The sequence below is a fragment of the Protopterus annectens genome, chromosome 14.part0, assembly GCF_019279795.1.
Source record: "Protopterus annectens isolate FY-2018-M chromosome 14.part0, PAN1.0, whole genome shotgun sequence".
Lineage (NCBI taxonomy): Eukaryota > Metazoa > Chordata > Ceratodontiformes > Protopteridae > Protopterus > Protopterus annectens.
Window position 1 is genome coordinate 815078067 of NC_056748.1, and position 24527 is coordinate 815102593.

Here is a 24527-nt window from a genome sequence, read left to right on the forward strand (position 1 = left end):
GCAGCATAAAGTCTCAAGTTTTTCCTATGTGCTGTGTCCTGCAATTCTACCATTTTTTGAATTACCCTTCTTGAGCAGTCTCCTACTCAACCAGACTTTTTTTTTTTGTTTTGACCTCTGATTGTTACAGTTTTATTAACGTATCCGAGTATCTGTTTAAAGCTTCTTTCATTTTTTTTAGTCTTTTGTTGTTTGAGTTGATATGCATCAGCTTCATTGTTTATTTTAATCGGCTCTGAGCACATCTGACTTATTCTTTCTAGAATACTGGAAGTCATGTCTTGCACCACAGCTGGAGCATGAATTGCTTTTTGCTGTACAGCTGCAGGATTCTTCCCAGACAGTGTTTTCTCCTCACCTTTTGTACTTGATTTTATTTCAGGGTCTCTGCATTTCTTCTTCGCTGCCTTCCAGGCAGTGCACTTGCTACCCAGTAACTGAAATTTACCCAAAAGACAAATTCACTGGCTCTGTTTTCTGAGTTTCTGTCCTCACACTTGGAGAGCTGAAAGTAAGCCTTTACTCAGTGTACGACATCTTGTAGTCTTCTGGTTGTTTGATGTGGACAAATGGATTCTCTGCTGAGGTGGCTGGCTGGTAAAAGCCAGCAATGCTGTAGGACACCTCTTAAAGTCTACTGTTACTGTGTATACTTTGTGCTTTCCAAACCCTGAGCAGAAAAAAGGTGGTGTATTGAAGTCTGTTTTCTAGATTAATTTAGCAGGTGTTCATAATGGAACAGAATTTTCTTGTTCCTAGTGTCAATGCCATTACCTCCTTGATAAGGCCCAGGACAGTAAGGTGTGGTATTTGTAGTCAGATGTTTTATACCTTAAGTATTCCAAACAATTTTTGGTTTTGGACATGAGTTTGCTCATCTTTCCGACTCTTTTTGTAGTGAAATATGTGATAAGTGGTTTCTGCTTGAGTTTTTGTGTATGGGTGCTCTTTGACATGCAGTGGCAACAGAAGCTAGGAATTTTATTTGTGATGTAAAAAGTCTTCATGGGTATTCCTGCTAGAACAAATGTTCATAAGAATCACTACTGCTGTTTCTCTTCTTATTTGTAAAATGTGGTTGCAGTAAATGTTCATTGTTCCAGCCTGATTGCCACAGTTTTCAAACATTTTTAGACTGGAAATGGACTTGTTCTGTTGCCTCAGACATGTGTAGGCAATTTGGCTAAAAGAAAGAGCAGCCCTCACTTCTCAAGGTCTGTCTTTTTCCATGAAGCAAGTGTCCATTCATTATTTCCATGTGACTTCAGTGAATAAGCATCTAGTGTGAGAATCATACTTGAAACTGCTTATAGCTATCGATTTTGCAATGTTTAGTGCGTTATGCAAAATTTACCTTATTTTGGCTGAATTTTTTAAAAGCCTTCACAAATCCATGAAAAGGCCACTCACAAATGTTCCAGTAGAAGAGCAGTTCCACATAAGGACTAATGTTTGCAGTGTATGTTCTGCCCTGGAGAGGCTCTGGAAGTTAGATTGGAAGGGCATGCAGAAGTCTGTGGCTGTTTCCCTAGAAAAGGAAGGTTCCTGCATCAGTGATCCTTCTGTTCATACATTTGCTACTGTGGTGAGTATACTAACACTTGTACCTTGCAATTCTTTTGTTAAGAACTAATAACATGTTTGATTTTTTTTACACTCTCCCAGGTCAGAAATATAAATTTTATAGTTTTTTTTCTGAACACTGAGTTATGGTGTCTGCAGTGCTTGAAACTTTCTGACTGTTGGGTGTGGCTGCAGTAGTAGTGGTTTTGTTAGCATATGGCCATGTTCATTCATGTCCTTTACCTGCAGTATCTAGTTTTGCTGTTAGTATCTTCTACCCTTGAATGCATTTCTGGCCCTTAAAACAGAATGCTGTATACGAATCTCATAAAGGCTGTGCTGCAGCCTTCTCAATGACAGACTGTGCAGTACCTTTTCTCCCTCTTTAATTAAAACATTTCCATTTAAGCATCATGTGAGAGCATGCTTATTTTCCACTTTGCCAACCTTCAGTTCTTTGTTCTTTTTCAACTCTGGTTTAGTTTATGGAAAGTTGTTAGTTTGGTATTTATTTAATAGGAGGCAAGTTTGGACCTTCCACATTACTGTATTTTCACAGTGTTATCTACTGTTGCATTTCTAATAGTAAATAATCCATAATATGATTATGTAAACATTAAAAAGTGATTAATGTGCATAATTGTCATCATAGTTTAAGCATTGAGAGTCTGATCACATTATCTGTTCCTAAAGTGATACAGAAGTAGTGACCATTGTCTTTCATTTTTAAAGAATTCTGTTAGTTATGTATTTCCAGTACCTTAACTATGTAATTTCTTCATTTCAACAGTCTGTAAAAGTTGCATAGTGAAACATTTCTACTACAGCAATAGATGTCCAAGATGCAACATCATTGTACATCAGACACAACCTCTTTACAATATCAGGTGAGTTAAATGTTGTGGGAAAGTACTGTATATAAAATATTTAACTTTTGTGATATCTATTATGCAGGAAGCTTCTTGAGTTTCTTTCTAATGATTGTTAAATAGCACTCATTATTTCATTAAAGTGTATACCTGTGTTGTACAAAGGTGTAACTTAACATGTTATGTGATCCTATCTCGCCTACATTCTGACTGATGGGTTCGGAGCCGATCCCTCGGCTCCGACTCGGCACGCTTATGCCAAAGAGCGAAGTCTCTTATTGGCTGAGCTTACTATATCCCAGGATGCACCACTACCAGTCCCCCAGATCTCGTTTGCCGCTTCCCTGCGAAGACGTGGTCTCGAGCTGGCTGGGCTGAGTAGTTATTATTAACTAACTTTTCTGTCAGTTTTTTGCTGTTTTTTGTCACAAAAGCTGTTTTAACGGCTAACGCTCTTATTGTGTGTGTTTGGATTGTGAAAACTTGTTGTGTGTGATTGGGTTGAGTTTGATTTCGGCCCCCCCTTCATCCAGGGCCTTCCCGGTCTGTCAACCCTTTTAAAACTTTACAGGGTTTCAGAGTTCCCTGTCATTTACAGGAAGTGTTTGCGTTAAGCTATAACTGTAAGCCTATTTTTTAGGTTTGTCATCAGTAAATCTATAGTTGTTTACTTTCCTGTCAAAGTTACTGGAATTGTTTAATATAATGTCACAAACTCCTAGGCCTTCGGGCTTTAAAAAATGTTCGAAATGTGGTTTCAAAATGTCTATCACAGACTATCATTCGCTCTGTGTATATTGTTTAGGGGCAAAACACTTGCAGGAGTCATGCAGCGTATGTCACGCTTTTTCCTCAAGGGTCCTCCAGGAGAGGAAAAATAAATTGATTCTTAAGGGGTTAATTAAACCTTCCTTTGAAGAAGCCTTGGCATCCTCTCCTTCTCCGGCTAAAAAGAAAAGGGCGTCGGTTCCGACCAGTCCGTCGGATCCGACCGCCAAGAGACATAGGCAGGCCTCTCCTTCAGCTCCAAAGACTTCGGAGCCGAGGTCGGAACGGTCTGCCTCGATGCCACCAGTATCGACTCCTCTGGCTTCGGAGCCGATGGCTGGGGCATCGAGGCGGGTCACCTTCGTCGGCTCCGCTGCTCTCGGAGCCGACAAGGGTCGCCCGCTCAGACACTTCCTCCTCGGTGCCGAAGTCCACCTCGGCACCGATGGAATCTGGTGTGTGTATTCCCTCGGCGCCGATACTCATCGAGTCGCCTCGGAGCCGGTCCCCTAGCCCTTTGGGGCCGATGGAGAGGCCGTCTCGAACCCGTTCTGTTTCCTCTCGGTCTTCGAGAATGTCAGATTCTGATATAGACAGGGTGCTCCAAAGACTGTTCCAGTCCCCAGTCTTCCAAAATTTGTTTCGGTTCCGACCCAGTTGGCTTCGGAGCCGATGACCTTGGCCCACCCCATTGCCATTCCTCCTCCGACTGCTTCGGCTCCGTCGGAGCAGGTGCTGTTGGAGCCGGTGGAGATCTCAGAGTCGGCTCCGACCCTTACTCCAACCCGGGCCTTCGGGTCCGAGTTTGGTACGCGGACTTCTTCGGCTGGAGCCGGGGTGATGTTTGGGACCTATGCTGGTTCCGAGCCTCCCTCGGTGCTTCGGCTTGGGACTTCCGTCGGCTATCACGGCTCGGAGACCGGACACTCCCAGGATTCTGGGGTCCGGCTTTCAGGGCCATGAGGAGTGCCTTGGCCAAGTCCTCTTCGCCATCTCTCCGGCTTTACCGGCACCTTCCTGGGCGTGGAGACTGGGTCTTTGGCAGTTCCCCTGTCCGTAGCCAGCGGAGCCCCGAGGCCTGAGGTTACCCCAGTGGGGTTCCCTCCTCCTGAGGGTTCTTCGAGTTGTCTTCGGAGGAACCCCAAGGAAGAGATCGTGCAAGAGGAAGCACGTGGACTCCCAGTCTATTACATCAGACACTGATATGGATGATGCAGAGGGTCCCAGTCGTCCTCGGATGATGTCTCATTTGCAGACATCTTAGAGATCCTCAAACAACGAGGCGGCTGGATATCCAAACCCCTCTGCGGACGAGTCAGTGCTCCTCAAGGCCTTTGGGGCTCAGCCCTCCGCCTCCTGGGTGTCTCCGCCCTTGACGAGCTTCTGGATTTAGTTTGTCGAAGGTGGGAACATCCAGATACCGTGGAACCAGTCCCTTCTCGTCCAAATAAATTTTTGTCTGCTCCCCGAGAAGGAGTTCCTTACTAAAGGCGTGGCTGTAGATGCCATGGTGGTGGCATCTGCTACACAACAGGGCGTGGCAGAGGCTTCAACGTCCGTCCATCCTCCTAATAAGGAGTCTAGGAGTATGGACAGGTACGGAAGCGCACCCTGACTTCAGCGGCCTTTACTTTAAGGTCTCTGAATTATTTGGCACATTTTACCAGGCTTCAGAGGGATCTGGTCAAGGAGTTGTCAGATTCCCTCTCGGTAACCTACCTGAGCAGCTAGCCCAGTCGGTTAGCTCTCAGTTGGCTATCCTTACGTCAATTTCTAACTCGTCCATGAGGCTCATTTCCTATGCGGCCGAAGGCGGTAGAGCGGCAGGCACAGGCGTGGCTCTACGAGACAAGCCTGGCTCCGCTTGTGTCAGTTGCATGGAGGCCTTCAAGTCTTCCTTCGCCGACGCTCCCTTTGATGGGTCCTCATTGTTTGGACCCAAGGTGAAAGACACCCTTACCCGCTGTGAGCAAGAGGGAAAAACTTTATCTGCCGTAGGTGCCCGTTATTCCACTCCCTTTCGGCCTTACCCCAAGGCTAAAGGAGGGGGGAAATGTGGTTCCGCAAATCTCGCAAGTTTTTCTCCCAACAGCAGGAAGATTCTCCGTCCAGAGGCAGAGGACGGGGAAATTTTTCAGGGAGACGCCGTCCCAGAGGCGGCAGAGGGCCCCGCAATTCTGGAGACCGCGAGTCCTTTCGTGGCTCTTCAGCCTCCCACACGTCATGAGGGATTGCCCGGCTGTGCTGCTCGAGCCAGTCGGGTGTCGTTTTGCCAAGCACCTAAAAGCCTGGGAGTCAATCACTCAGGACAGATGGGTGCTTCGGATCATTGCCGGAGGTTACACCATCCCATTCACATACTCACCCCCACCGTCCAAAAGAATCCTGGACCCACCACCCAGTCAAAGGGAAGTAGCAGCCGCAGAAGCTTTAAAGCTGCTAGAAAAAGGAGTCATCCAACCGGTCCCCACAGACCAGATCGGATCAGGAAATTACTCCAGGTTCTTTTTAGTGCCAAAAAAGACAGGGGACCTGAGGCCAATATTGGATCTCAGCAGACTGAACCAATCCGTCACGAAATCCAAATTCCGAATGGTCACGTTACAATCCATTCTCCCATTGTTGGAGAAGGATGTTTGGATGTGCTCCATAGACCTCAAGGACGCCTATTATCACATACCGATACATCAGGCGTCCAGAAGGTATCTGCGCTTCAGCCTGGGAGTCAGTCATTACCAATTTTGCGCTCTGCCCTTTGGTCTCACCACAGCCCCAGGGTGTTCACCAAGTGTTTGGCAGTAGTGACGGCTCACCTGAGAAGTCTTGGATTCCAAGTGTTTCCCTATCTCGACGACTGGCTCCTGACTGCCACCACCAGGCATCTACTAATGGACAACCTCAAAGCCACCATCTCCCTGGGTGTTTTCCTGGGGATTACATTCAATTGGTCAAAGTCTGTCTTGCTGCCCTCTCAACGCATAAAGTTTATAGGAGCAGAGATAGACTCAAGATTGATCTTGGCGTCTTTCTTCCTGCCGAAAGGATCCGAACTTTACAGGGCCAAGTTCAAGCTCTGATCTCGAGATCCAAAGCCCCAGCCAGGATGGTTCTACAGGTTTTAGGCTCAATGTCTGCCACGGTTCTTTTAGTTCCTCTAGCAAGATTACACATGAGGATTCTTCAGTGGCTCTTGTCAACTCAATGGTCCTTTCAGGATCTTCCCTCAATCATCACATCATGATTACGGAAATATGCAAAGGGACCTTCGCTGGTGGCTTCAGACATCCAACTTGGATCAAGGAAAACCCTTTGTTCTCCCCTCTCCAGTGGTTACCCTGACGACAGATGCCTCCCAGATAGGGTGGGGGGGGGCATTGTCTGGGCAGGCTAGTTCAGGGCTCCTGGCTTCCAGGCGAAGCTCTTCTCCACATCAACGTGTTGGAGATGAGAGCTGTACTTCTATCCCTACAAGCCTTACACAAGTTTCTTCCTCAGGGCACCATCGCCATCCACACAGACAACATGTCGGTGGTTTGGTATCTGAACAAACAAGGAGGGACCAGATCATACCCCCTTTGCAGAGAGGCCATGAGAGTGTGGGAATGGGCTGTAGCTACCAACCGCTTCTTGGTAGCGACCCACATCCCGGGAAAGTCAAATGTATTGGCAGACAAATTAAGCAGGACAATTCTCTCTCCTCACGAGTGGTCTCTAAACCACACAGTAGCAGCCCAGGTTTTCAAGAGATGGGGACGCCGTGCTGCGACCTATTTGCAACTCCACAAAACACCAAGTGCCAAAGGTTCTTCTCCTTGATCCCACATCAGGGAGTACCAGCCATGGATGCTCTAGCACAACCTTGGCCAACAGGGCTACTTTATGCCTTTCCTCCAATTCCACTTCTTCCCAAAGTTATTCAAAAGCTTCTCAACTGGGGTCTTCAATGATTCTGATTGCCCCATACTGGCCTCGTCAGATATGGTTTCCTTACCTGAAGAAGCATGCAGTGGACGATCCGTGGACCTTAGACCTAATTCCGCACTTGCTAATCCATCAGTCGGGACATCGGCATCAATCCCTGCAATCTTTGAAATTGACAGCTTGGCTCCTCCACTTCCGACCTTAGTTAGAAGGCACACACTAGACCCGGAAGTTGTTCACATTTTATCTTCGGCCCACAAACCCACCACTAACAAATTGTACCTCAGTAAGTGGAAGAGGTTTGCTATCTGGGCTCAACTCAAGGGTTTAGACCCTATCACTGCTCCTGTCCCAGAGGTTTTGAAATTCTTAACATCCCTGTTTAATCAGGGATCTTCTGTCTCAACTATTAAAGTCCAACTAGCGGCTATCTCTAAATTCCACGAATCCATGGATCCTCCCTTGATGAGCAGCAGACTATGCAAAACTTTCATTAAAGGTGCGAGCCTATTAAGACCACCAATTTTTCATCATGCACCTCCGTGGGATCTTGATTTGGTGCTTGCATTAACATCTCCCCTTTCGAACCGGCTGCTACATGCGAGTTAAAATATCTGTCTTGGAAAACTGCATTCTTAGTTGCAATTACTTCTGCAAGAAGAGTTTCAGAGCTTCAAGCCCTGTCTATTAAGCCACCATACTTGATTTTCCACAAGGATAGAGTATCACTTAGGCCTAATCCATCCTTTGTCCCAAAGGTCTGTTCTAGTTTCTGTCTCCAACAATCTCTAGAGCTACCAGTTTTCTTTCCAAAATTCTCCAATGAAGCAGAATACACTCTCCATAAATTGGATGTTCACAGGCAATTACGCTTCTATTTAGACAGGACTCAGCAACTTCGTAAGTCAGACCAGTTGTTTGTGTCCTTCTCAGATAATAAATTGGGCCAAACCATCACAAAAGCTACTATCTCAAAATGGATCAGAGATTGCATAACTAAGGCTTATTCTTCTTCGAATAAGAAACTTACAACATCTATCAAAGCTCATTCTACCAGAGCTACGGCTACTTCTATAGCTTTTCATTCGAAGCTAGCTATATCGGAAATTTGTGCTGCGGCTACTTGGTCCAACCCGCACACTTTCATTTCCCACTACAAATTGGATGTGGCATCTAAAGGACGAGCATCATTTGGTTCCACGGTACTCAGGAGTGTTTTCCAGTGAGCCACCCAGGATTCAGGTGCTAGGACGCTGTCCCATCAGTCAGAATGTAGGCGAGATAGGATCACATAACATCTTTTAGTTATGTACTCACCATAACTTCAGATGTTTGGGATCCATCTCGCCTACATTCCTAATACCCACCCTCCTTCCCCCTGCCTTGGAGATCAGAAGAGATTGAACGGTTTTGAGTTCTACTGTTTTTATCTTGTTTCATCTGACGATGTTATATAAGCAGGGTATGTATGTGTGCATGTATGCGGACAAACTAGATCTGGGGGACTGGTAGTGGTGCATCCTGGGATATAGTAAGCTCAGCCAATAAGAGACTTCGCTCTTTGGCATAAGCGTGCCGAGTCGGAGCCGAGGGATCGGCTCCGAACCCATCAGTCAGAATGTAGGCGAGATGGATCCCAAACATCTGAAGTTATGGTGAGTACATAACTAAAAGTTTATGATGTTGTATACATGTCCCATTTGGGTGGTTTGTGCTTTCAGTAGTACATGAAGTACTAGATTTGAAGTAGTTTACTTCATTTGGTCTTCAGCCTGTGGGATACTGGATCTGTATCTGATCCGAGACAGCAATCTTACTAGCATCTGCTCCGAGCTCCAAGCTCCTCCCCTTACCCATAATACTCCCCCACTACCTTCCAACCCCCAGATCTCGTTTGCCGTGGCTAGCTGAAGCATCGTGATCTCCAGAGCTCCGGGTAGTTAGTGGGTATTAAAGCTTTTAAAAAGCCTTTTTTCTCTACAAACTTCAGGAATAGTGATGGTGTAGGTTCTCCTTTCTCCTCCCCTCGCTTGGTGCATCATGTTTTCAAACTTTTAGTGTTGTTTAGCTTTATTCCACGGTGGTACAGTGGTAGCGTTGTTACCTCACAGCAAGAGGTTCTCCCGTTCGATTCTCGGCTTGGCTTGGGAGTGCCTTCTGTGTGGAGTCTGCATGTCCTCCCCGCAGTTGGGTAGCATTCGAAAAACATGCATGCGTAAATGGGCGTGCCTTCGTTGAAGGTTGGGTGTCGAGCTGGCACCTCTGCATTTCATAAAAATCTACTGCCAATCATTAGCAGACCGGTGTTCCGCTGTGGCGACCCCTTATTGGGAAAAAGCCGAAAGAGAAACAAACAGTTTTGTTTAGCGTAGTTAGTGAGTGTATTTGCTTCCCCTCCCCTCCTCAGTGTGTTTTGTGTGCGAGTGTGGTGAGTGGTGTTTTCACTGGGAAAATATTTTTTCTACTTGTTTTCTCTCTGCTGTAATGGCTGATAAGCCAGTGTTTTAAAGCTGCACTGAGTATGGCCATAAGTTGTCCCCAGCAGATGGCTACACATTGTGTAATGTGTTTGGGCGTGGCCCACCTTAGTACAGACTGCTCTATATGCACGGGTTTCAACCAGCATGCAATCAAGGACAGGAAGGCGAAGTTGGTCCTGAAAGGCCTTTTTCCCACTTCTGAGGCTGTTGCCTCGTCCTCGGCTTCCGTCACAGTGGCTACTGTGGCCACCTATCCTCCTTCTCTTGCCCTTGCTTCTCCTCCCTCCCAGGTTGGGACTCAACTTCCTGTTTTAAAGCCTGCGGAAGTGGAGCAGAAAAGAGGCAGAGAGAAGGAGAGAGAGACAAAACCTAGATCAGAGAAATGCAAGAGGTCTCCGGACCTCCCTTCACCTGTTAAGACCCATAGGTTCCGTGACTCCCCTCGGCTCCGATCTCCGAGGTTTTCCCCAGAGCCGGAGGAGATGCGCTCTACATCTAGGGCCTCGGTTCCCTGACCCGCAAGGTCGGAATCCGTGGCCTCGTCGAGGTCCACTCAGTCCTTATCGGAAGTTGACATGGATAAAATGATGAGGAGGTTCATTCGTACTCTGATCCAGATGGGGGTCTTACCAGCCCCCTCTCCCTCAGAAGGGGGGAGCTCGCTTCCCTTTTTTCAACCGATTTCTCCTTCTCCGATCCGTCCACCGGGTTCGGAGTACTCTGATATGAGGATGGCTTTAGTCAGGGGGTCAGCGCCGACGGTACCTGCTTCCTCGACGTGGACAGCTGCCTGGAGTGTGCTGGATCTGACCAGCTTGGATCCGAGCCGCTCTCTGAGCCAGAGCTTGGGTGTCTGATCCGAGGGAGTAGAAGTTTTTTCATCAGCTCTGCCTTTGTCAGGCCGGGTTCCCTCCCTCGGAGCTCTGTCCACTTCGGGCCCAACTCCGATTCTCTCATCGGACCCGGGGAGGCCGGCTTTCTTATTGGTTGCACAGGAGGTTCGTTTTCCCACGGCGATCAACGTGGTAGGGTTCTCTCCGCTGGATCGAGACCCCTGACTATCCCCTTGGACTTCACCCCGACCCCCCTCTGCTCTTTCTATGATTCCCATCATTTTACCAGAGGGACAGCCGGTGCTCGAGGAACCCCATACGGTTCCCCCTGAGGCACAAGTGGCTTACGATTCCCCCCCCGGAGAGCCCCACTGGAGATGTGCCTCGCAAGCATACGTGTAAGAGGAGGCACTTGGACTCCCCCCGAGTCCATCACTGAGGATATGGACTTGGATGATGGGGAAAGGTCCCCCAGGTCACCTCCTGAGGATGTCTCCTTTGAAGACATAATGGAAATCCTTTGCCAACGGGGAGGTTGGTCTGCCCCCAAACCTTCTTCTGACGAGTCCGTGTTCCTGGAGGCATTCTGCACGGGCTCAACTACTGCCTGGGTGTCCCCTCCCGCTGATCCCTTGTTGGACCTGGTCACCTTGCGGGCATGGAAGGAGTCAGACACCGTGGAACCAATTCCCAGAAGGCCTGACAAGATTTTGAGTCCACCTTTGGATAGGCCAGCATGGAACAAGGGTTCCCCCGTAGACGCTATAGTGGTAACAGCAGCCACAAAGAAGGAATTAGCTCAGGAGAGTTCCTTTGTTCGTCCTCCTGACAGAGTCACAGATGATGGACCGCTTAGGGAAGCGAGTTTACGCTTCAGCTACCTTTTCTATTAGGGAGCTGAAATACCTGGCCCACGTCACGAGACTCCAAAGCGACCTGGTCAAGGAGCTGGTGGAATCTCCCCCCAAGTCCATGTCGCAGGAGGACAGGGACTTGTTTCCAACACATCCATGCGACTCCTTTCACATGCTACTGAAGGAGATGCTAGGGCAGCTGGGTCCGGCGTGTCCATGAGGTGCAACGCCTGGCTCAGACTATGTCAATCTCGGAACCTTTCAATGCGTCCTTTGCCAATGCCCCTTATGACGACTTGACTCTCTTTGGTAAGACCGTCAAAGAGACTTTAGTCCAGAGTGAGAAGGACGGGAAGACACTGTGCAGTCAGGATCCGCTTCTCGAACCATCAAAGGTCCTTTTCCCGGAACCAGAGAGGGCAAAAGAAGATGTGGTTTCGGAAGTCGCAGTATTCCTGGGACACTCAGGGCTCTTCTTCCCCCAGAGGCAGAAGGGGACAGAATGGATGCCGGCCCAGAGGCAGAGGGGGTCCGAGGAATTTTGGGTCTCAAGAACCTTTCTCAGTCAGACCGGACAGCAACCCTGACTCTGGAGGCAGTCTGGGGGACAATTGTTCTTGCACCTGGCAGCATGGGAGTCCATTACATCAGACCGCTGGGTGCTTCAGATCATATCTAAAGGATACTCTATCCCCTGTGTGGGTCCTCCCAAATCTCCCAAACACCTCCCGTACGTACCACCCATGCAAAGGGAGGCAGCCTCACAGGTAATTTCCAAGCTGCTAGAAAAACGAGCCATTGAAACCCCCCCCCAGATCAGTCCGGATCGGGCTTCTACTCCAGGTTCTTTTTGGTGCCAAAGAAAATGGGGGACTCTACCCTGAATCTGTCAGTTGCCAAAGAGAAGTTCCGGATGGTCACACTACAGTCAATCATGTCGTACCTGCAAGAGAGCAACTGGATGTGCTCGTTAGACCTCCAGGATGCTTACTATCACACAAAAATGCACAGAAGGTCCAGGACGTTCCTCCGCTTCCGGCTAGGAGTCAACCATTACTAATTTCAAGCCCTACCCTTTGGTCTTACCACAGCCCCAGGGTGTTCACCAAAGTGATGGCAGTGGTAGTGGCTCACCTGAGTTTTCAGGGGGGTTCAGGTCTATCCGTACCTAGATGATTGGCTCCTCACTGCTCCCACCAGGCGTCTACTCTCTCATACCATGGATTATTTCTTAATCCTTGCCCTGCATTTGTGGGTCACAGTCAACGCATCAAAATCACTCGTAGATCCTGTCCAGGTGATGGACTACATTGGTGCAAGGATAGATGCATTACAGTGCAAAATCTTTCTGACCTTGGAGTGAGTTCAAAACCTGAGGATGTATGTTTCTCTAATCTGCCATTCTCATCTTCCAATGGCGGAATCAGTGTTGAGGGCTTTAGGTTCAATGGTGGCGACCATAACGCTTCTCCCGTTTGCCTGGTTACATATGAGGATTCTACAGTGGACACTAGCTGTACAATGGTCCCTGTTGGAACTTCCATTGTCGTATCCAATACAACTCAGTCGAGTCTGTTGGTTGTCCCTTATATGGTGGATGTGTTCTCCGGACATTTTGGAGGGACGACCATTTGTTCCAGCCCCTGCCCAAGCCACAGTGACCACGGACGCCTCCCAACTCGGATGGGGGGGGTCATTGTTTGGGCAGGACATTCCAAGGCCTGTGGTCCCCTATAGATACAAGCTTGCACATAAACATTCTAGAGATGAGGGCGGTCCTTTTAATGTTGCAGGCCCTTCTTGCCTTTCTTCCTCTGGGAACCATTGCAATTCAGTCAAGACAACATGTCAGTGGCCTGGTATATCAACAAACAGGGAGGGACCAGGTCTTACCCTCTTTGTCGTGAGGCCATGAGAGAGTGGGAATGGGCGATCTCCACCGGTCATTTTCTCATTGCTACACACATTCTGGGACGGTCCAGCATTCTACAGGTTAAGTCGGACTATTCTGGATGCCTTACGAGTTGTCTCTGAATCTTTCAGTAGAGGAGCAAATCTTCCTCGAGTGGGGTCAACCTTGCTGCGATCTCTTCACATCTCCTTCCAACGCGAATTGCATTGAGTTTTTCGCTCTGAACCCCCTGCTAGGGGAGTCCCCCAGAGATGCTCTAGTCCATGCTTGGCATCCCGGTCTTCTGTACGCTTACCCTCCAGTACCTCTTATTCCGAGCTTTCTACAGAAAGCTCGTTGACTGGGGAGCAAATTGTCCTGTTTTGGCCTCGCCAGGTGTGGTTTCCCTACCTTTGGTCTCACCTTCTTGCTCCGCCTTGGATCCCATTCAGGATCTGATTTCACACCCATCGGGGGTTCCTTATCCGAACCTGGGCAGTTTGAAGTGCACAGCTTGTGCTCCAGTTCCCATGATTGCTAGGACTCCTGGATTATCTTCCTCAGTTAGGTCTATTTTGGTGGTTGCTCATAAGTCTTCTACCAGGAAGGTTTATTGCAGTAAATGGAAACATTTTTCCTTTTGGGCCTCTCAAAGGAATTTAGACCTCTTCACGGCTCCTATTTCTGCCATTCTTGATTTTCTAGCTGATATTTTTCAACACGGAGCTAGCTCTTCTACTGTCAAGGTTCAGTTGGCTGCTGTTTTTCATTTTCATGTGGGTGAGAATTCTGCCCCTCTAGCCTCCTCCAGGCTCTGTAAAGCCTTTATCAAAGGGACTTTTCTGTTAAGCCCCCCGATCAAGGATCCTGTTCCCCCATGGGACCTTACTATGGTTCTTCAAGCTTGGTTGCTCCATCTTTTGAACCTGCTGCAACCACAGATCTAAAATTCTTATCTTGGAAATCAGCATTTCTGGTGGCTATTACCTCTGCAAAAAGGGTTTCAGAACTGCAAGCCTTGACTGTCAAAGTTCCTTATATGATTTTCCACAAAGATAGGGTTTCCCTTTGGACCAATCCATCCTTTCTTCCCAAGGTGGCGTCACCAGTTAATATCAATCAAACCATCAATTTACCATTTTTCTTTCCTAATTTTGCTAACAAGATGGAATACAAACTCCACCTGCTGGATGTTCATAGACAGTTACGATTCTGTTTACACAGGACAAAAAAATGTCCGTAAATCCGATCGATTGTTTGTATCCTTCTATAAACCCTTTTTGGGTAAACCTATCTACAAGATCACTATTGCTAGGCGGATTTCTTCATGCATCCTTCAGGTCTATAAGAACAGAGGCATGTCTCCTCCGGGTCAGGTGAAAGCTCATTCCACTAGGTCCATGGCTCCGTCTGCGGCCTTTTGGTCTAGAGTCTCTTTGGATGATATTTGTTCTGCAGCTACTTGGTCCTCATCTTGTACATTTATTTCTCATTACAAATTGGATTTGACTTCCAGAAGGAGAGCATCCTTTGGTTCTGCGGTGCTCCTTAATATCCTTCCATGAGGGCTACCCAGGAGTTAAGTAGCTGGGGACTCTGTCCCAAAGGTTGAAGACCAAATTAAGTAAACTAGTTCAGATAAAGAAATGTACTCACCGTAATGTTCCATCTGAGTAGTTCTACTTCATTTGTCTTCAACCGTCCCTCCCTCCTTCCCCCTGACCTTGTCATATGAACAACCTATGGGCTGCAGTTATAGGTCACAAGTATTATTTCAGGTCAGATCAGTATAAGAATCAGCAAACTCGATCTGGGGGTTGGAAGGTAGTGGAGGTGTATTATGGGTAAGGGGCGGAGCTTGGAGCTCAGAGCAGATGCTAGTAAGAGTGCCGTCTCTGATCCAATACGGATCTGGTATCCCACAGGTTGAAGACAAATGAAGTAGAACTACTCGGATAGAATGTTATGGTGAGTACATAACTTATTTTTTAGTGATTATTAGTGTATTTGTGGAAACTCGCAGCCCATTTACCACCCCTCTGCCAGAGTTTTTCAGAATTTGTTTATTCGCAGTATATGATGTTTTTTGACCATCTCCTTCCACTACTGAGATGGATTTTGAAGGACCTGAGTACTAAATCCAGAAGCTTGCAGGATCCAGGGTATCAAGAATTCATACTGGGCATTTCTGCTGAATAGTTGCATACTTGAGCTGTTTGGTAACTTTTACATACCTACATCAAATTTATTACAAGCTGAGATAAGTACAAACTTGCAGTGTTATAAGATAGTACTGCATTTTATTTTTTCTATTTTATTGTTTCATTGAATATTGTGTTAAAATAGTACTGCATTTATCTGCTTATTTGTTCACCGAAAATTATGAGCTCTCTCTCTCTCTGTTGTGGTATTAATCTTGGTGGCTTTGGAATTGACCGTCCCTCCTGTATATTTGTGTTTGAACACTCCTCCTGGGCCCATCTCATTTGCTCACTTGGCCGAGTACAGTGAGGTCATATTTTGATTTCAGACACTCCTACCATTCCCATCTGTTCAGCCCTATCCTAGTCTAGTCTCATTAGCTCATCCTGCCTAATACAGAGAGAACATCTGAGTAGGCATAACCACTTAGGCCCTGAACTTGTCTGATTGAAGACTGCTGGAACAGGGCTCAGTTCTGAGTTTTTTTTTACTGTTTAATTGGGTAATTTGTTTAAATCAGTTGTTTTCTATTGTTATATAAAAAAATTGCACTTTATCTGCTTTTATTGTATTTGTGTTTCTTCTTACTATATTATCTTAGTTTGCTTTTGCCTCTTCTTAAAAGTACTCAGTTGTGTTTATTCTGCTGCATTTATTACTGATTGGTAGTAGCCTGATTAAATTGCAGCTGTTATTCTAAGTCTTTTGGTTAAAGCACTTGGGCTTCAGACCAGTTGTTTTACATTAAGGTTTGTGGTTTGCTCTGTTGTGGTAGGACAGGTAGCTTACATCCTTCTAAGTTGGGAACTGCTGATTGAAGGCTCACGGTCTGGTATTCTAAAAGTGTATTAGTTCTGGTTTAAGCACTTGGGCTCCAGGCCAGTTATTTTACATTAAGAAGGTTTGTGGTCTGTACTCTTGTGGGAGGAGAGGCTAGATTCTGCCCTTCTGAGCTGGGAATTTCTGGCTAAAGGCTTACTGTGCTTGCTTATTTGAACTGTTTTTCTGATATTGGTGCGCCTTGTCTGCTGTAGCATAGACTAGATTCAGGCCTGCTGAATCTAGCTTTGTTTGCATAAGCACTAATCCAGGCCATCTTTTTTGGAGAAGCTTCCCCTGCACCCTAGTGGCAGGAGTGTGCGGTTAGAACTTGTCTGTTTGAAGACTGCTGGAACAGGGCTCAGTTTTGAGTTTTGTTACTGGTTAACTGGGTAATTTGTTTAAATCAGTTTGCTCGTTTTCTATTGTTATAAAAAAAAAAATGCACTTTATTCATCTGCTTTTACTGTAATTGTGTTTCTTCACACTTTATTACGTTATTTTGCTAGTGCTTCTTCTTAAAAGTACTCAATTGTATTGTTCTGCTGCAGATGTTCTTTGTGTTTCACTGTTGCAGTCATCACATTTGGGTTATCTGCTTGCAGTAGTCCTCAGTTGGCCTGATTATCAAAGTCTTGGGTCCTGTGTCAGTTGCTGTCTCATCTTCCGTGATGTCAGGTAGTCATGGGGTATAAAGCATGCAGCCGACGCCATTACATCAGTCTTTCATGCTGTGCAGTGCTCGAAACAGAAGTAGTTCACAAGTGCCAGTCGTCCGACTCCTGAAATTTTCGTTTTCGAGTTTCAGAAATGAAGTCTTCAACTAACGCTAAGTACCCCATTGGGGAAACTTTTTCTTGCTCTAAACCGATGTCAGTAAAAGTCAATAATTGTATTTCTTGTGGAAAGCAAATACCTCATAAAGATTCTCATTCGTACTATATTCCTTGCCTAAGCCCTGACCACGACGTACCTCGCTGTCGGTTTTGTGCCTTATTTAAACCACGTACTATTCATAGTCTGTACATTTTCACTTCTAAATATTTTGGTACTCTGTTCAATTATTCAGATATATCTTCGGTAAGCCACCCAACTACCAACATTCCAAAAAAACGCAAAGATAAAGACAGAGACAGGGTGCCTAGGTCCAAAGCTGCCAGCGATGCTTCTCCTAAGCTAGACGCCAGTTCTCCGGTACTCAGTGAGGCGGTTTTGCAACCCCTGATACCTGCTACTTCAGATTCGCAGGCCTCTACTGAGACCCATTCGGAGTCCGGTATGCTGCGAGATGCTTCAAGCTGTGGAACCTGCGGATGTCTCTGCCTTGGATGTGTCCGGTGCTGCTGTGCAGGCACCGGCTTCTGAGGGTGTATTCAGGCCTACTGACTTGCATATTAAACCGACGCCATCTTCTTCTTCAAGGCCTAAAACTCAAACCATGCCTAGGAAACTGACGCCCAGACCACATGGTCAGGCCTCTATGCCTAAAAAACAAATAAGGTTGGCTGAAGACCTTATTACTTTAATCAGGGGAAGCCAACCTTCCCCCTCTTGAGACCTAGGACTAAATTTGCTTATGATACTTCTGACCAGGATTCTGAAATTTCTGTCTCCTCTGATGACCAGGATTTACCCTTATCTACCTATGAGGATTCTGATGCAGGGGACTCTATTCCCTCTGCTTCTCCCCCCAGAGGATTTTTCTTTTGGTGAAACCTTGCATACTCGTAGGGAGCATTTTCACTGGGAAGCCAGGATTACTCTGATTCTAAAAAGAGGCTTAGAGATTTTTTACTCCTGCCCCAACACAGGCCTTTAGCTATCCCTCCTGTGCTGGACATTGTTGACTATGCCTTTTCGGAATCTAGCTTGGCCCATGACTCTCTTATCTCCTGCTCCCAGAAAACCTGATAGATATTACAGGGTTCCTGATTCTCACAAGTTCCTTTTTAAAAATCCTACTGTAGATCCTGAGACCATTTCACAGGGACCCAAGGGCATTAAGACTACTACTGCCAAAAATCCTACCCCCTCTGATAGACATTCCAGGGCCCTGGATAGATGGGGTAAGAAGGTATACACCTGTGCAACCTTGGCCATCATGGCCTTAAATTGCGAGTTTCATATGTTAAAGTATCAGCAGCATATTATTGGATTGCTTAAACAGAAAACGATGTTGATTCCCGATTGTGCTGAAAATTGATTCCCGATTGTGCTGAAAATAAAGATTTACAGGATTTTAATGCATTCTGCTGAACAGGTTGGAAAACATACTTTGCAATGTGGTTTTGATTCACTAGAGGCCTCTTGCAAGGCTGCTGTCACTGGGGCTGTACTTAGAAGGCATGCTTTGATTAAGGCGCAATCTTTGCCAGATCATGTTAAAACTAAATTGCTGGATGCTCCCTTAAATCAGGACTGCCTGTTTGGCGACAAAGCAGAAGTTGTTCTTAAAAAGATGGGGGAAAAAGCTAAATCTATGTAAACTGTTAAAAATTTCTTACAAGTGCAGCCTCCTAGATTTAGTAGACATTGGCCCTCAAAAAATTGGCCCTTTCCTGCTTCTTACAGGCCTTCTCAGTTCAAACCCAGAACCAGCAGAACACCCAGGCTTCAGTCCCAGGGTACGCACAGGACTAAGCAGTGGTGGGCTTCCACTTCCAAATCAGGGAGTAATAAGACTCCCCCCTATGGTAAGCTGTCTCAATGACTTAACTTTAAAACTTCCAAGCACTTCTCAACTGCTCCTTTAGGGGGAAAGATTGCTCTGCAAGCAAAAAACTGGGAACTCATTACCCAGGACAAATGGGTTTTAAACATCGTTTCCCAAGGATACAGATTTCACTTCCACACGTTACCAACCCCAAACGGTTGTCCAGATGTACCCCCAAATCAGTGGGCAGAGGCTCAAAAGCAAGTACTCTCTCTCTCTTAAGATTAAAGGCAATTCAGACTGTACCAGAAGAGGAAAAGGGACAAGGTTTCTACTCAAGACTTTTCCTGGTACCCAGAAAAGACAACTCATGGTGTCCTATCTTGGACCTGTCTATTCTTAACACCTTTTTGGTGATTCCAAAATTCAAGATGCCAACTCTTCACCAGTTGCTTCCCATGATAGGCAAAGATGCCTGGTTGGCAACACTGGATTTAAAGGAAGCCTACCTGCACATCCCAATCAGGGAATCTTGCAGAAGATACCTGCGCTTCAAAGCAGGCTGCATGCACTATCAGTTCACTGCACTGCCTTTTGGCTTATCTACTGCGCCCAGGGTATTCACAAAGTGCCAACTCCAGTCAATGCATTTTGCAGGCAAAGAAATATTCAAATATACCCATACCTGGACGATTGTCTAATTCAGGCAGAAAGCCAGGACATACGTCTGAATCATCTGGCATTTGTACAAAAGGTGTTAACTTGTCTGGGGTACACCATAAACGAAAAGAAGTCACATCTGGTACCCTGTCAACAAATTCTATTCCTGGGAGCAAGCTTGAACACAACTTCCTAGATGGCTTTCCTCACACCAGAGAAACAAATTCATTTGACAACTTACTTCAAATTAGTGGCCGCAAAAACCCTGCTATCTGCAAGGCAAATATGGCAAGCCTTGGGGTTCATGGCCTCGTGCATTCTACTAATTCCATATGCAAGACTGCATATGAGGAAACTGCAGTGGTATCTAAAAAGCCTATGGTGTTAACATTCTCAGGATCTAGAAGCAATGATTCCTATCATACCTTGCCTACGGTTAGAATTCCTTTGGTGGGTAGAGGCCTGCCACCAAAACAAGGGACCTCCATTCACTCTACCCCCTGCCGCTCAAACCCTAGCAACAGATGCATCAGACTATGCATGGGGGGCTCACCTGGCAGGGAAGTGCATTCAGGGCAAATGGAACCCAAGCAAATGCACCTGCATATCATTCAAAAAGAAATGTTAGCTGTATAGAATGCTCTGACAGCCTTCAAGGACTACATTCTTCCAGGACAATTAATGGTAAAGACGGACAACACCACTGTTATGAGTACATAAACAAGCAGGGGCGTACCCATTCTTACCCCCCTCTGCAGACTAGCCATAGCTCTGTGGAACACAGCCTTGAGCTACCAAGTTCATCTACAGGCTCAATTCCTGCCAGGAAAATTAATACACTGGCAGACGAACTAAGCAGAAATCACATGGACCCACACAAGTGGTAACTGGAACCAAAGATTTTCAACATGTTGATCAACAAATGGGGGATCCCAGATATAGATCTGTTTGCCTCCCCCCAGTACTACCAATTGGACAAATTCTACGCAAGAACTCCCCACAAACAGGCTTGGAAAGTGGATGCTGTGTCCTTCAGCTGGAAAAATCTGTTAGTTTATGCCTTTCCTCCTCTGCCTTTCCTCTCCAGAATACTACTAAAGATTCAACAGGACAAACCAAGGATGATACTGATTGCACCAGACTGGTCACGCCAACACTGGTACCCCCTCTTGCGCAGTGTGTCACAGCTGGCCCCATGGCACCTACCTCAGACCCCTACCCTGCTGTCTCAGCAGGAGAGCCAGATTCTGCACCCCCAGCTTCAAACCCTGAACCTGGCAGCCTGGCTAATTACCTAATCTCTCCGTTACCATCCCTCAGTAAACAAGTATTGGATGTCATTTTGGAGACAAGGAGGCCTAGTACTAGAAAATCTTATGCTGAAAAATGGAAAAGATTCTGTGCCTGGATCCAAACTCAAGGGATGGCCCCAGTAGCACCCAGTTTACCTCAGATTCTTCAATACTTCACAAGGGTCTTTCCTTTTCCTCCATCAAAATTCACACCTCAGCCATTTCAGCTCATTACAACACAGAACCACCTCTCTTTTCTCACCCACTGCTCAAGCAGTTCCTCAGAGGGGCCAAAAACTTAAGACCACCCAGGAAAGCCCCAACTCCAGCCTGGGACCTTAAGTTTGTATTGGAAAAACTCACTCTTCCTCCTTTTGAGCCAGTTGCAACTACAGAGTTAAAATTCCTTTCTTAGAAAACAGCTTTCCTTTTAGCAGTCACTTCAGTAAGAAGGGTATCTGAATTATAGGCCCTTATGGCAGTGGAGCCTTTCATAGTCTTTCATGCAGACAGGGTGTCCCTCAGGACCAATTCCTCTTTCATGCCCAAGGTGGTATCCAGTGTGGCTCTTAATCAGTCCATTCATTTGCCAACCTTCTTTCTCAATCCACAGAACTAAATAAAAATAAAATTAGTTACCACAAAGTGTTTTGCGTGGTTATGAGTCATAAACTGTTTTGGACATTTCTGGCTGCCGACTGATAGAAAACTAACTACAGAATGGCTCAGCACGCCCATTAAACAAAGTAAATCATGTCACCTCAGTACTATGCAGAACGTATTCCACATGTATACTTGCATATTTGGTCTGAAAATGTCATATAGTGGAACAGCAGTCGGGGAAAACATGTTCTACATTTTCTCAAGTAATGTGTAGCTGTGGAGATCAATATTTCAGAAAAGGTTGAACGCGACCTACAATGTCTGGTTTGGACAAAATTCACAGATCAGTTTGTCCATATCTGATAGTTTCCTTCAACTGTTACAACCAAAATATTAAAGCAGATGGCAGAAGAGGAACACATTCACTGAAAACCAAAAGGATATCCCACACATTGTGCCGCTTATCAGGTGTGAGAAAAGGCAAGAGCACAGCAAAGTAGAAGTGGCCAGACAGCCAGTGACAGTGACTACGACAGACCTCCGCTCTCCACAAAAGCTGACATCGCTGAAGTACAGCCGCTAGTCCTTCTTGCCACTTGCTCACTCGACCGCAGACACGTAGAAGCAAAAATGATGGCCCCGGACTATAGCCTCGACAAACGAAAGATTAATCAGTACTTCACTGTGAGAAATGCCAAAGTGTTAGCACTGGGTAAGCAGTACTGACATCTCACACGATGACTAGCACTCTGACAACAAAGAGAACATTAAAACCACTCCCAAAAACCAGTTGCCCCATTAATGGACAAGTACCGAATAGTTATACTAAAACACGTGGATAACTAGCCAGGGTAAGTTTCTGTTACACATAACTGCTTTTAATTGGGTAAGGTTCTATCAAATCTAAGTAAGCAGATAAGTGGTAAATTGAAGTAATCCGCACTAGATGATTAATGCCAAATGGTACGCAAGTGGTGGCTCGGATTGCAAGAATCTGATTGGCTGCCACCACTTGCTTTATCAACAATCTTTTAAATGAATTTAGAAGTAAAACTTTAATGTGAACTTAATCTAAAAACACACTGAATCGTAACTGTATAATGTAGTTTACATGTTCAGTTATGATTTCAGTGCGTTTTACATTAGGTTCAACTACAAGTGTGTACTACAGTTTCTCACGCTTCAGGAAGGCACTCGGGGGTAACAGCTTGAAATTAGTAGCTTCTCATGGCACACTCGGTTTTAAGCACACAGGCGCCATGAGAAAGTACTCTGGGTTAATGAGTTAACGGGAGTGTGTACACACGCACAAATACACATGTATATATATTAAATATATATATATATATATATATATATATATATATATAGATAAAAATATATATGTATATGTGTGTGTGTTATATATGTGTGTGTGTGTGTGTGTGTGTATATATATATATATATATATATATATATATATATATATATATATATATATATATATGTATATATATATATATAGATAGATAAAAAAAAATATATGTATATGTGTGTGTGTTATATATGTATATGTGTGTGTGTATATATATATATATATATATATATATCAGAGTGCTTCATGTATATATGCAAAAATATATATATATATATTTTTTTATTTTCTGTTTGCATACCCCCTGATTTTATGAGGATTGGTAGGACAAAGAACCTTGTAAAATTTAAAGCCTTAAACTCTTAAGTGACAGCTCAGTGCACTTTAATTTTGAGATTTTTTACATTTTTTTCAAATTGCGCCAATAGAAATTAAATATATTCACAAATCAGTACAGAAATGGCAAATGTCAGTTTCATGCTGCTTCTGAAATGTCTGTTTGTAATTCTGAGCAACACAAATGTCAAACATTTTAGGTTCATATGTTGATACTCGGCTGTCTGCCTTAGGGCATTTACAAGCCTTGCCAGAGTATGTTTGGCTTTCACCACCCTTCTTAGATTAGTTGACTGTACCCCTGTATAGTAGGTCACAGAAGAGATAGCCCATTTAAGGTTAGTTTACCATGCCTCTGTCTAGCAGTGACACAGAAGAGATCCCAGAGGTAAATTTACGATCTCCCATCCAAACGTCAAGATTCTTCTTGAAGAGTGTCATTGAGGGGCTCTGTCTGACATGGATTGGGATTTTGTTCCAGAGTGATGGGAGCCTCTGGGATATGAATCTGTCCCTCCAGCATGTTCTATTTATTTCTGTGCTGAGGTTTAAGTCACTGGAGCATGTAGGAAATAAACGGCTCCTGCAAGGCTCAAACCAAGGACGTTGCATACCATAGACAAAGTGATTTACCAGTAAGCCATAACAGACACTGAAAAAATGAGCCTAGTAAAAATTAACAACTTTCATAGATAGCAAGCTGAAGTTTACATCAATTCATTTATAGTACTATGGTGTCTTTTTAGTGGTTCTGTGACTTTCTGTCCATGGTGTTCAACGATCTGATATACCAGCTTTCGCTGTTCCTCAATGTGTCAGCACTTAAGAGAAGTCTTTTGCTAATTTGACTGCTCGTTCGGCACAGTCGCTAACAACTCACAAAGTTGTAACAGTTTGTTTCACTATGATAAAGTCAGGCATGTCACTCCATGCTGCAGGATCAGCTGTTAGGAAAGATGGGTTTATGTTGACAGCAGTGAACAGATTCACTGATCGTTCTGTTGTGAAGTCAGATAAGGTCATGCCCTGGAAATTGGCAATAGCTTTTGCATTGACTGTTCTGAGATCTTCCTTACTGGGTGGCTTTTTCAAGGCTTCAGTAATGTGCTGTTTCTCTTCGTTCCATGCTCGATTTGAGAACAAGGAGAGTGCTTATGACATCTTCACTCAAATACCAAAGGTGTCCCCTTGAGCTTTCACAAAGCAACTTGAGCTATCTGGTTGTCTGTGGCTGTAAACAACTTCTTTGTCTGCAACAGGCAAAGATCATTGAGTGGAGCATTGCAAGTTTCAGTAGCTGAAAACCATGCTTTAATGTACACTGTCACTGTGAAGAGGCAGATTCGGTGAAAAGCCTGAATTTCATGTGCAGTTAATCTAAACTGTTCCCGGAAGGAGTAGATTTTAAGGCAGTATATGCCTTTTGCCA

At 45.3% G+C, this 24527-nt stretch overlaps 1 protein-coding gene across 2 annotated transcripts in view; it reads left to right on the top strand.

The window, feature by feature from the left end:
• PCGF6 (polycomb group ring finger 6) overlaps positions 1 to 24527 on the top strand; it is a 362217-nt gene that overhangs the window by 71709 nt on the left and 265981 nt on the right. For both annotated transcript variants that reach the window (XM_044056567.1, XM_044056568.1), the window contains exon 3: positions 2354 to 2450. In XM_044056567.1, the coding sequence (XP_043912502.1) occupies positions 2354 to 2450 (97 nt within the window). The remainder of the gene's footprint in view (positions 1 to 2353; positions 2451 to 24527) is intronic.